The 13089-nt window shown below is 54.9% G+C and overlaps 1 protein-coding gene across 1 annotated transcript in view; it reads right to left on the reverse strand.

The window, feature by feature from the left end:
- Mdh1 (malate dehydrogenase 1) overlaps positions 1–3515 on the reverse strand; it is a 98358-nt gene extending 94843 nt beyond the window's left edge. Inside the window, exon 1 of the mRNA XM_070089204.1 lies at positions 3427–3515. Within this exon, the coding sequence (XP_069945305.1) occupies positions 3427–3429 (3 nt within the window). The 5' untranslated portion in view covers positions 3430–3515. The remainder of the gene's footprint in view (positions 1–3426) is intronic.
- Between the last annotated feature and the right edge of the window lie 9574 nt (positions 3516–13089).

Here is a 13089-nt window from a genome sequence, read left to right on the forward strand (position 1 = left end):
TTTGTGCAAAGTGGACTGAAGTTCAAACATTTATGGATGAACTTCACCTTAACAAAGCTGTTGCAGGCCGTATTGGCAACATGTACAATGACAGTGTTGTGTCCCACTTCAGGGAAATCTTAAAGAAATGCCAGAAACAGACCTCTCTGGACAGTTATTTTATGAGACAGGGGTCCAGTGACTCTCAAGCTGGTCCTAGTGGCATTAAAAGACAAAGGAGGGAAGTAACCCCAGAGAAAGCTTTGCTACCTAAAGTCTTTAGGGAGAGGGATTTCCCTTCCAAACACTAACTCCTCCCTCTTTCCTCCTCCCTTTCTTCCAGAAGCCAGCATTAGCTGTCGATAAAGGTATGTAATATTTATATAATAGTTAAAAAAAATTATTTTTTTTGTGAATATTTTTGTCTGGAACGGATTAATTGTATTTACATTAATTCTTATGGGAAATATTATTTCAGTTTTTGGCCGACCTTCTAGAATGGATTACGGCCGATAACCGAGGGTCCACTGTATATGTATTTATAATTGTTTTGTGTATGTAAAACTATAGTTATTCTTCAAAAAATTATTTTTTTGTGATTAATTTTGTGGGTCTGGAACGGATTAATTGGATTTACATTATTTCTTATGGGAAATATTTCTTCGACTTTAGGCCATTTCGACTTTGGCCTAGCTCCTGGAACGGATTACAGCTGAAACTCGGGGGTTCCACTGTACTACCAGTACTACTAAATATAATAATACCACTACTATTACTACAAACTTATTTTACAATAAGGCATTTGCTACAAAGGTTCCTCATACTGAAAAGCTCAAATTTATGCAACTGAGATCAGGTCCCTGTGAGAACTTACACATTATTTTCAAATAAAAGTACGGCAAAGATGGTCATTTTATGCGCTTATTTTTGCACGAGTGCTATGTTAGAACCAGTGAACAATTACTGTAGCATCCAATCATGTAACACGCTCGGCCAAACACAGGGAACATAACGCCATGCCATTCCCATATCTACCATTGATGGAGCAAAATTATGCTAGGTTTTAGGTCAAGTTTCAAATGAACAATTTGAAACATGTCCACAACAAGACCAACCCAATACTTGGCACTTTTGTGAATAAATTATAGAGCTATCCTAGGTAATTTACATGTTCTTATGTATGATAATTGTACTTACCTGTACTTAAATAAACTTACTAATAGTCACTGACAATTACTTGAAGAATGTATTTTCTTACACTTTTTAATGCATATAATTCATGTGTACCATGGATAATCATTTCTTGTGCTTACTATTATTTTAGGAGATTTTAAGATTTCAAGAGATGTAATAAAAATGAGTACATTTATTTAGGTCATACAACAAACTGAGGAGTGTCTCGCTGCTCAGGCAAATGTAAACACAGATCAATAGCATTTTCAGGCTGTTACCTAAATTACTCTAGCCTAACCTTAATTAAACGATACCTAGCCTAACCTTCATGTAACCTAACCTAGTGTAACATAACCAAAACAATGTAACCTAACCGATACTTATTCGATAATGTACACACGTTTATGTACTGAAAATAGTAAAATAACATCAGTGTTGGACCAGTCGGTGGAAATTAACAACAGTCTAAGGTATGACCCAAGTTACACGAGGACCTCACCTCCACGATGAGCGCTCGTTCAACATAAATGGCCAGATAATTTACAAAAAACATAGATAAAAGATCAACACTTTTGGTTCAAACACAGTCGGCCCTAGTAGTCACTGCTCTGGGGGTCAGGCCCACTGACCTTAAAAGAAACATTGCTCATCTTCCTTGCATTATTCTCGGGTGGGCATGTAATAAAATAGTCGAGTAATATTATTAGTAATATGGGGGGGATGACGCATCCAGTGGATGGGGTAATATGGGGGGATGACCCATCCAGTGAATGGGGTAATATGGGGGGGATGACCCATCCAGTGGATGGGGTAATATGGGGGGATGACCCATCCAGTGGATGGGGTAATATGGGGGGATGACCCATCCAGTGGAGGGGGTAATAAGGGGGGGATGACCCATCCAGTGGAGGGGGTAATATGGGGGGATGACCCATCCAGTGGATGGGGTAATATGGGGGATTACCCATCCAGTGGATGGGGTAATATGGGGGGATGACCCATCCAGTGGATGGGGTAATATGGGGGGATGACCCATCCAGTGGATGGGGTAATATGGGGGGATGACCCATCCAGTGGATGGGGTAATATGGGGGGGATGACCCATCCAGTGGATGGGGTAATATGGGGGGATGACCCATCCAGTGGATGGGGTAATATGGGGGGATGACCCATCCAGTGGATGGGGTAATATGGCGGGATGACCCATCCAGTGGATGGGGTAATATGGGGGGATGACCCATCCAGTGGATGGGGTAATATGGGGGGGATGACCCATCCAGTGGATGGGGTAATATGGGGGGGATGACCCATCCAGTGGATGGGGTAATATGGGGGGATGACCCATCCAGTGGATGGGGTAATATGGGGGGATGACCCATCCAGTGGATGGGGTAATATTGGGGGATGACCCATCCAGTGGATGGGGTAATATGGGGGGATGACCCATCCAGTGGATGGGGTAATATGGGGGGGTGACCCATCCAGTGGATGGGGTAATATGGGGGGGGTGACCCATCCAGTGGATGGGGTAATATGGGGGGGATGACCCATCCAGTGGATGGGGTAATATGGGGGGGATGACCCATCCAGTGGATGGGGTAATAAAATAAGAGAGAAATCAGGATATGAAAAAAAAGTGAGTTGGCTCCAATTCCTTGGATCAAGCGTCCAACTACAGCAACATGCCACTTGCTGAAGTCTCTGTGCTAGTAATAATTTTCTCATAAAATAAAGAAAATACGGCAAATGAAAAATACCAATCAATAAAAACAAGAGGAATAATTCCAAAATTAAGTTAACGTGCACGTAATTAAGGGTATTGATAATTATCTTGGAATAAGTTAATTATATATAGTTGCCATGAACACACAGGAATGTAGAGATAAAAATAAATATTAATACAATTATTTTTACTGAAGGAATGTGATCGATGGAGCCTCACTGCTGCCATATTAACATCTCCAATATTAACCTACTGTATTTTACTGCTGTATGACAATAATACATTAATACACCACCAATTACCTCACATGACATAGTAAAATACAGCAATAAAGGCGACGCTGGAGCTTAAAATAAGAGGAAAAATAAAGGTGTTTGGTAGTGGGTGGCACCAACTACAGCTGTAGTCAACCGGCTGCATTAATACATCAATAAATAATATAATACAAGATAACAAAGTATATTATAGAGGTGGTTGGGATCACTGATGATTATACTTGTTGGTTAATTGTGATTAATGCCAAGACAAGTGTTAAATACATTGTTAATTACCATTATGTGGAGGAGGAGCGAGGAGCAGCAAGTGTGTGTGTGTTGAGGCAGCTACCAGGTGACTGTCCCCCTGCCACCACCACCACCCCTGCCACCACCCCCCCCCTGCCACCACCACCCCTGCCACCACCACCACCCCTGCCACCACCACCCCCGCTGCCACCACCTCCCCCCCTGCCACCACCACCCCTGCCACCACCACCCCCCCTGCCACCACCACCCCCCCTGCCACCACCACCCCCCCTGCCACCACCACCCCCCCTGCCACCACCAACCCTGCCACCACCACCCCCCCTGCCACCACCACCCCTGCCACCACCACCACCCCTGCCACCACAACCACCACCCCTGCCACCACCACCACCCCTGCCACCACCACCCCCCCTGCCACCACCACCACCACCCCTGCCACCACCACCACCCCTGCCACCACCACCCCCCCTGCCACCACCACCCTTACCTCTGCCATCACCACCACCCCTGCCACCACCACCCCCCCTGCCACCACCACCCCTGCCACCACCACCACCCCTGCCACCACCACCCCTGCCACCACCACCCCTGCCACCACCACCCTTACCTCTGCCATCACCACCACCCCTGCCACCACCACCACCCCTGCCCCCACCACCCCTGCCACCACCACCACCCCTGCCACCACAACAACCCCTGCCACCACCACCCCTGCCACCACCACCACCCCTGCCACCACCACCCCCCCTGCCACCACCACCCCTGCCACCACCACCACCCCTGCCACCACCACCCCTGCCACCACCACCCCTGCCACCACCACCCCCCCTGCCACCACCACCACCCCTGCCACCACCACCACCCCTGCCACCACCACCCCTGCCACCACCACCACCCTTGCCACCACCACCACTCCTGCCACCACCACCACCTTTGCCATCACCACCACCACCACCTCTGCCACCACCATCACCCCTGCCACTACCACCACTCTTACCATCACCATCGCCCCTGCCACCACCACCACCCCTGCCACCACCACTCCTGACACCACCACCACCCCTGCCATCACCACCACCCCTGCCACCACCGCCCCTGCCACCACCGCCCCTGCCACCACCGCCCCTGCCACCACCACCACTCCTACCACCACTACCACTGTGTGTGTTGAGGCAGCTACCAGGTGACTGTGTCCCCCTGCCACCACCACCACCCCTGCCACCACTACCACCCCTGCCACCACCACCACCCCTGCAACCACCACCACCCCTGCCACCACTACCACTGTGTGTGTTGAGGCAGCTACCAGGTGACTGTGTCCCCCTGCCACCACCACCACCCCTGCCACCACCACCACTACTACCACCACCACCAACCCTGCCACCACCACCCCTGCCACCACCACCCCTCCCTGCCACCACCACCTCCCCTGCCACCACCACCACCCCTGCCACCACCACCACCCCTGCCACCACTAAGGTATGACACCAACGTCAAAGACCTGGGAGTGATCATGTCGGAGGATCTCACCTTCAAGGACCATAACATTGTATCAATCGCATCTGCTAGAAAAATGACAGGATGGATAATGAGAACCTTCAAAACTAGGGAGGCCAAGCCCATGATGACACTCTTCAGGTCACTTGTTCTATCTAGGCTGGAATATTGCTGCACACTAACAGCACCTTTCAAGGCAGGTGAAATTGCCGACCTAGAAAATGTACAGAGAACTTTCACGGCGCGCATAACGGAGATAAAACACCTCAATTATTGGGAGCGCTTGAGGTTCCTAAACCTGTATTCCCTGGAACGCAGGAGGGAGAGATACATGATTATATACACCTGGAAAATCCTAGAGGGACTAGTACCGATCTTGCACACGAAAATCACTTACTACGAAAGCAAAAGACTTGGCAGACGATGCACCATCCCCCCAATGAAAAGCAGGGGTGTCACTAGCACGTTAAGAGACCATACAATAAGTGTCAGGGGCGCGAGACTGTTCAACTGCCTCCCAGCACACATAAGGGGGATTACCAACAGACCCCTGGCAGTCTTCAAGCTGGCACTGGACAAGCACCTAAAGTCAGTTCCGGATCAGCCGGGCTGTGGCTCGTACGTTGGTTTGCGTGCAGCCAGCAGCAACAGCCTGGTTGATCAGGCTCTGATCCACCAGGAGGCCTGGTCACAGACCGGGCCGCGGGGGCGTTGACCCCCGGAACTCTCTCCAGGTAAACTCCAGGTAAACTACCACTGTGTGTGTTGAGGCAGCTACCAGGTGACTGTGTCCCCCTGCCACCATCACCACCCCTGCCACCACCACCCCTGCCACCACCACCACCCCTGCAACCACCCCCCCCTGTCACCCCCCCCCCCCCCCTGCCACCACCACCACCCCTGCCACCACTACCACTGTGTGTGTTGAGGCAGCTACCAGGTGACTGTGTCCCCCTGCCACCATCACCACCCCTGCCACCACCACTGCCACCAACACCCCTGCCACCACCACCACCCCTGCCACCACCCCTGCCACCGGGCTGTGGCTCGTACGTTGGTTTGCGTGCAGCCAGCAGCAACAGCCTGGTTGATCAGGCGCTGATCCACCAGGAGGCCTGGTCACAAACCGGGCCGCGGGGGCGTTGACCCCCGAAACTCTCTCCAGGTAACTCCAGGTAAACTGCCACCAACACCCCTGCCACCACCACCACCCCTGCCACCACCACCACCCCTGCCACCACTCTTGCCACCACCCCTGCCACCACTACCACTGTGTGTGTTGAGGCAGCTACCAGGTGACTGTGTCCCCCTGCCACCACCACCACCCCTGCCACCACCACTACCACCAACACCCCTGCCACCACCCCTGCCACCACCACCACCCCTGCCACCACCCCTGCCACCACCACCACCCCTGCCACCACCCCTGCCACCACTCTTGCCACCACCCATGCCACCACTACCACTGTGTGTGTTGAGGCACCTACCAGGTGACTGTGTCCCCCTGCCACCACCACCACCCCTGCCACTACCACCCCTGCCACAACCACCACCCCTGCCACCACCACCCCTGCCACCACCACCACCACTGCCACCACCACTGCTGCCACCACTGCTGCCACCACCACCACTGCCACCACCACTGCCACCACCACCACTGCCACCACCACTGCCACCACCACCACTGCCACCACCACTGCCACCACCACCACTGCCACCACCGCTGCCACCACCACCACTGCCACCACCGCTGCCACCACCACCACTGCCACCACCCCGGCCACCACTACCACTACCACTGCCACCACTACCACCATCCCTGCCACCACTACCACTGCCACCACTCCCACTGCCACCACTCCAGCCACCACCACCCCTGCCACCACTACCACTGCCACCACGCCTGCCACCACCACTGCCACCACCCCGGCCACCACTACCACTGCCACCACCCCTGCCACCACCCCGGCCACCACTACCACTGCCACCACCCCTGCCACCACTACCACTGCCACCACCCCTGCCACCACTACCACTGCCACCACCCCTGCCACCACCACCACTGCCACCACTACCACTGCCACCACACCTGCCACCACTACCACTGCCACCACCCCTGCCACCATCACCACTGCCACCACTACCATTGCCACCACCCCTGCCACCACCACCACTGCCACCACCCCTGCCACCACCACCACTGCCACCACTACCACTGCCAACACCCCTGCCACCACCCCTACCACCACCACTGTCACCACCACCCCTGCCACCACCACTGCCACCACCACCACTGCCACCACCCCGGCCACCACTACCACTACCACTGCCACCACTACCACCATCCCTGCCACCACTACCACTGCCACCACTCCCACTGCCACCACTACCACTGCCACCACTCCAGCCACCACCACCCCTGCCACCACTACCACTGCCACCACCCCTGCCACCACCACTGCCACCACCCTGGCCACCACTACCACTGCCACCACCCCTGCCACCACTACCACTGCCACCACCCCTGCCACCACTACCACTGCCACCACCCCTGCCACCACCACCACTGCCACCACTACCACTACCACCACACCTGCCACCACTACCACTGCCACCACCCCTGCCACCATCACCACTGCCACCACTACCATTGCCACCACCCCTGCCACCACCACCACTGCCACCACCCCTGCCACCACCACCACTGCCACCACTACCACTGCCAACACCCCTGCCACCACCCCTGCCACCACCACTGCCACCACCACCCCTGCCACCACCACTGCCACCACCACCACTGCCACCACCCCGGCCACCACTACCACTACCACTGCCACCACTACCACCATCCCTGCCACCACTACCACTGCCACCACTCCCACTGCCACCACTACCACTGCCACCACTCCAGCCACCACCACCCCTGCCACCACTACCACTGCCACCACCCCTGCCACCACCACTGCCACCACCCCGGCCACCACTACCACTGCCACCACCCCTGCCACCACTACCACTGCCACCACCCCTGTCACCACGACCACTGCCACCACTACCACTGCCACCACACCTGCCACCACTACCACTGCCACCACCCCTGCCACCATCACCACTGCCACCACTACCATTGCCACCACCCCTGCCACCACCACCACTGCCACCACCCCTGCCACCACCACCACTGCCACCACTATCACTGCCAACACCCCTGCCACCACCACTGCCACCACTACCGCTGCCACCACCCCTGCCACCACCACCACCACAACCACCCCTGCCACCACCAACACCCCTGCCACCACGACGGCACCCCTGCCACCACTACCCCTGCCACCATGGCACCACCCCTGCTACCACCACCCCTGCCACCATGGCACCACCCCTGCCACCACCACCCCTGCCGCCACCACCCCTCCCACCACCACCACCACCCTTGCCACCACCACCCCTGCCACCACCACCATCCCTGCCACCACCACAACCCCTGCCACCACCACCCCTTCCACCACCACCCCTGCCACCACCACCACCCCTGCCACCACCACCCCTGCAACCATTGCACCACCCCTGCCACCACCACCACCCCTGCCACCAGGGCACCACCCCTGCCACAACTGCACCACCCCTACCACCACAGCACCACCCCTGCCACCACCACCACCGCCCCTGCCACCTGGAGTTTACCTGGAGAGAGTTCCGGGGGTCAACGCCCCCGCGGCCCGGTCTGTGACCAGGGCTCCTGGTGGATCAGAGCCTGATCAACCAGGCTGTTGCTGCTGGCTGCACGCAAACCAACGTACGAACCACAGCCCGGCTGGTCAGGAACCGACTTTAGGTGCTTGTCCAGTGCCAGCTTGAAGACTGCCAGGGGTCTGTTGGTAATCCCCCTTATGAATGCTGGGAGGCAGTTGAACAGTCTCGGGCCCCTGACACTTATTGTATGGTCTCTTAACGTGCTAGTGACACCCCTGCTTTTCATTGGGGGGATGGTGCATCATCTGCCAAGTCTTTTGCTTTCGTAGTGAGTGATTTTCGTGTGCAAGTTCGGTACTAGTCCCTCTAGGATTTTCCAGGTGTATATAATCATGTATCTCTCCCGCCTGCGTTCCAGGGAATACAGGTTTAGGAACCTCAAGCGCTCCCAGTAATTGAGGTGTTTTATCTCCGTTATGCGCGTCGTGAAGGTTCTCTGTACATTTTCTAGGTCAGCAATTTCACCTGCCTTGAAAGGTGCTGTTAGTGTGCAGCAATATTCCAGCCTAGATAGAACAAGTGACCTGAAGAGTGTCATCATAGGCTTGGCCTCCCTAGATTTGAAGGTTCTCATTATCCATCCTGTCATTTTTCTAGCAGATGCGATTGATACAATGTTATGGTCCTTGAAGGTGAGATCCTCCAACATGATCACTCCCAGGTCTTTGACGTTGGTGTTTCGCTCTATTTTGTGGCCAGAATTTGTTTTGTACTCTGATGAAGATTTAATTTCCTCGTGTTTACCATATCTGAGTAATTGAAATTTCTCATCGTTGAACTTCATATTGTTTTCTGCAGCCCACTGAAAGATTTGGTTGATGTCCGCCTGGAGCCTTGCAGTGTCTGCAATGGAAGACACTGTCATGCAGATTCGGGTGTCATCTGCAAAGGAAGACATGGTGCTGTGGCTGACATCCTTGTCTATGTCGGATATGAGGATGAGGAACAAGATGGGAGCGAGTACTGTGCCTTGTGGAACAGAGCTTTTCACCGTAGCTGCCTCGGACTTTACTCTGTTGACGACTACTCTCTGTGTTCTGTTAGTGAGGAAATTATAGATCCATCGACCGACTTTTCCTGTTATTCCTTTAGCACGCATTTTGTGCGCTATTACGCCATGGTCACACTTGTCGAAGGCTTTTGCAAAGTCTGTATATATTACATTCTTTTTGTCTTCTAGTGCATTTAGGACCTTGTCGTAGTGATCCAATAGTTGAGACAGACAGGAGCGACCTGTTCTAAACCCATGTTGCCCTGGGTTGTGTAACTGATGGGTTTCTAGATGGGTGGTGTTCTTGCTTCTTAGGACCCTTTCAAAGATTTTTATGAAATGGGATGTTAGTGCTATTGGTCTGTAGTTCTTTGCTGTTACTTTACTGCCCCCTTTGTGGAGTGGGGCTATGTCTGAAACCACTGCGCCACCCCTGCCACCAGGGCACACCCCTGCCGCCACTGCTCCACCCCTACCACCAGGGTTCCACCCCTGCCTCCACGGCACCATGCCTGCAACCACCACCACCTCTTCCACCACCACCACCCCTGCCACCACCACCACCCTTGCCACCACCACCACCCCTGCCTCCACGGCACCACCACCCCTGCCACCACCACCACTGCCATCACCACCACCCTTGCCAACACCACCACCCCTGTCACCACCACCACCCTGCCACCATGGCACCACCACCTCTGCCACCACGGCACCACCCCTGACACCACCACCACCACCCCTGCAACCACTGCACCACCCCTGCCACTACCACCACCACCACCACCACCACCACCACCACCCATGCCACCAGGGTACCACCCCTGCCACCACTGCACCACCCCTACCACCACAGCACCACCCCTGCCACCACAACCACCTCCACCCCTGCAACCACTGCACCACCCCTGCCACCAGGGTACACCCCTGCCGCCACTGCACCACCCCTGCCACCAGGGTACCACCCCTGCCTCCACGGCACCCCCCCCTGCCACCACCACCACCTCTGCCACCACGGCACTGTCACCCTTGCCACCACCACCACTGCCACTACCACCACCCCTGCCAACACCACCACCCCTGCCACCACCACCACCCCTGCCACCATGGCACCACCACCTCAGCCACCACGGCAACACCACCCCTGCCACCTCCACCCCTGCCACCACCACCACCCCTGCCACCACCTCCCCAGCCACCACCGCCCCTGCCACCACCACTGCCACAACCACCCCTGCCACCATCACCCCTGCCACCACCACCACCACCCCTGCCACCACGGCACCACCACCACCCCAGCCACCACGGCAGTACCACCACCCTTGCCACCACCTCTGAAACCACTGCACTACCACCACCTCTGCCACCACCCGTGCCATCACGGCACTACCACCACACCTGCCACCACGGCACTACCACCCCTGCCACCAAAATCACCCATACCACCACGGCACTGCCACCACTGCCATCACCACCACCACCACCACCCCTACCCCCAAGGTACTTCCACCCATACCACCACGGCACTACCACCCCTACCACCACGGCACTACCACCCCGCCCACCACGGCACTGCCACCCCTGCCACCACCCCTGCCACAAAGGCACTACCACACCTGTCACCACGGCACAACCACCCCTACCACCAGGGCACTACCACCCCTGCCACCACAGCACCACCGCCCCTGCCACCATCACCACCCATGCCACCACATCGCCACCACCCCTACCACCACGGCACTACCACCCCTACCACCACCCCTGCCACCACCCCTGCCACCACTCCTGCCACAATGGCACCACCACCCCTACCACCACGGCCCTACCACCCCTGCCACCACGGCCCTACCACCCCTGCTGCCACGGCACTACCACCCCTGCTAGAAAAATGACAGGATGGATAATGAGAACCTTCAAAACTAGGGAGGCCAAGCCCATGATGACACTCTTCAGGTCACTTGTTCTATCTAGGCTGGAATATTGCTGCACTCTAACAGCACCTTTCAAGGCAGGTGAAATTGCCGACCTAGAAAATGTACAGAGAACTTTCACGGCGCGCATAACGGAAATAAAACACCTCAATTACTGGGAGCGCTTGAGGTTTCTAAACCTGTATTCCCTGGAACGCAGGAGGGAGAGATACATGATTATATACACCTGGAAAATCCTAGAGGGACTAGTACCGAACTTGCACACGAAAATCACTCACTACGAAAGCAAAAGACTTGGCAGACGATGCACCATCCCCCCAATGAAAAGCAGGGGTGTCACTAGCACGTTAAGAGACCATACAATAAGTGTCAGGGGCCCGAGACTGTTCAACTGCCTCCCAGCACACATAAGGGGGATTACCAACAGACCCCTGGCAGTCTTCAAGCTGGCACTGGACAAGCACCTAAAGTCAGTTCCTGATCAGCCGGGCTGTGGCACGTACGTTGGTTTGCGTGCAGCCAGCAGCAACAGCCTGGTTGATCAGGCGCTGATCCACCAGGAGGCCTGGTCACAGACCGGGCCGCGGGGGCGTTGGCCCCCGAAACTCTCTCCAGGTAAACTCCAGGTAAACACAATCCGACCTACGAGCCACAGCCCGGCTGGTGAGGCACTGACTTTAGGAACCTGCCCAGCGCCTTCTTAAAGACAGCCAGGGATCTATTGATAATCCTCCTTATATATACTGGAAGGCAGTTGAACAGTCTTGGGCCTCTGACACTTATTGTGTTGTCTCTTATCGTACTAGTGACACCCCTGCTTTTCATTGCGGGGATGTTGTATCGTCTGCCAAGTCTCTTGCTTTCACAGGGAGTGATTTTCGTGTGTAAGTTCGGTACTAGTCCCTCTAGGATTTTCCAGGTGTATATAATCACGTATCTCTCCCGCCTGCGTTCCAGGGAGTACAGGTTAAGGAACTTAAAGCTCTCCCAGTATTTTAGGTGTTTTATCTCCGTTATGCGCGCCGTGAAGGTTCTCTGTACATTTTCTAGGTCAGCAATTTCACCTGCCTTGAAAGGTGCTGTTAGTGTGCAGCAATATTCCAGCCTAGATAGAACAAGTGACCTGAAGAGTGCCATCATGACTTGGCATACCTTGTTTTGAAGGTTCTTATTATCCTTCCTGTCATTTTTCTAGCAGATGCGGTTGTTACAATGTTATGGTCTTTGAAGGTGAGATCCTTTGACATGATCACTCCCAGGTCTTTTACATTTGTTTCTCGTTCTATTGTGTGGTTAGAGAGTAGTAGTAGTTAGAGAGCAGAGAGTAGTCGTCAACAGAGTAAAGTCCGAGGCAGCTACGGTGAAAAGCTCTGTTCCACAAGGCACAGTACTCGCTCCCATCTTGTTCCTCATCCTCATATCCGACATAGACAAGGATGTCAGCCACAGCACCCTGTCTTCCTTTGCAGATGACACCCGAATCTGCATGACAGTGTCTTCCATTGCAGACACTGCAAGGCT

Source organism: Cherax quadricarinatus, chromosome 2, assembly GCF_038502225.1.
Source record: "Cherax quadricarinatus isolate ZL_2023a chromosome 2, ASM3850222v1, whole genome shotgun sequence".
In the NCBI taxonomy this organism is placed as follows: domain Eukaryota; kingdom Metazoa; phylum Arthropoda; class Malacostraca; order Decapoda; family Parastacidae; genus Cherax; species Cherax quadricarinatus.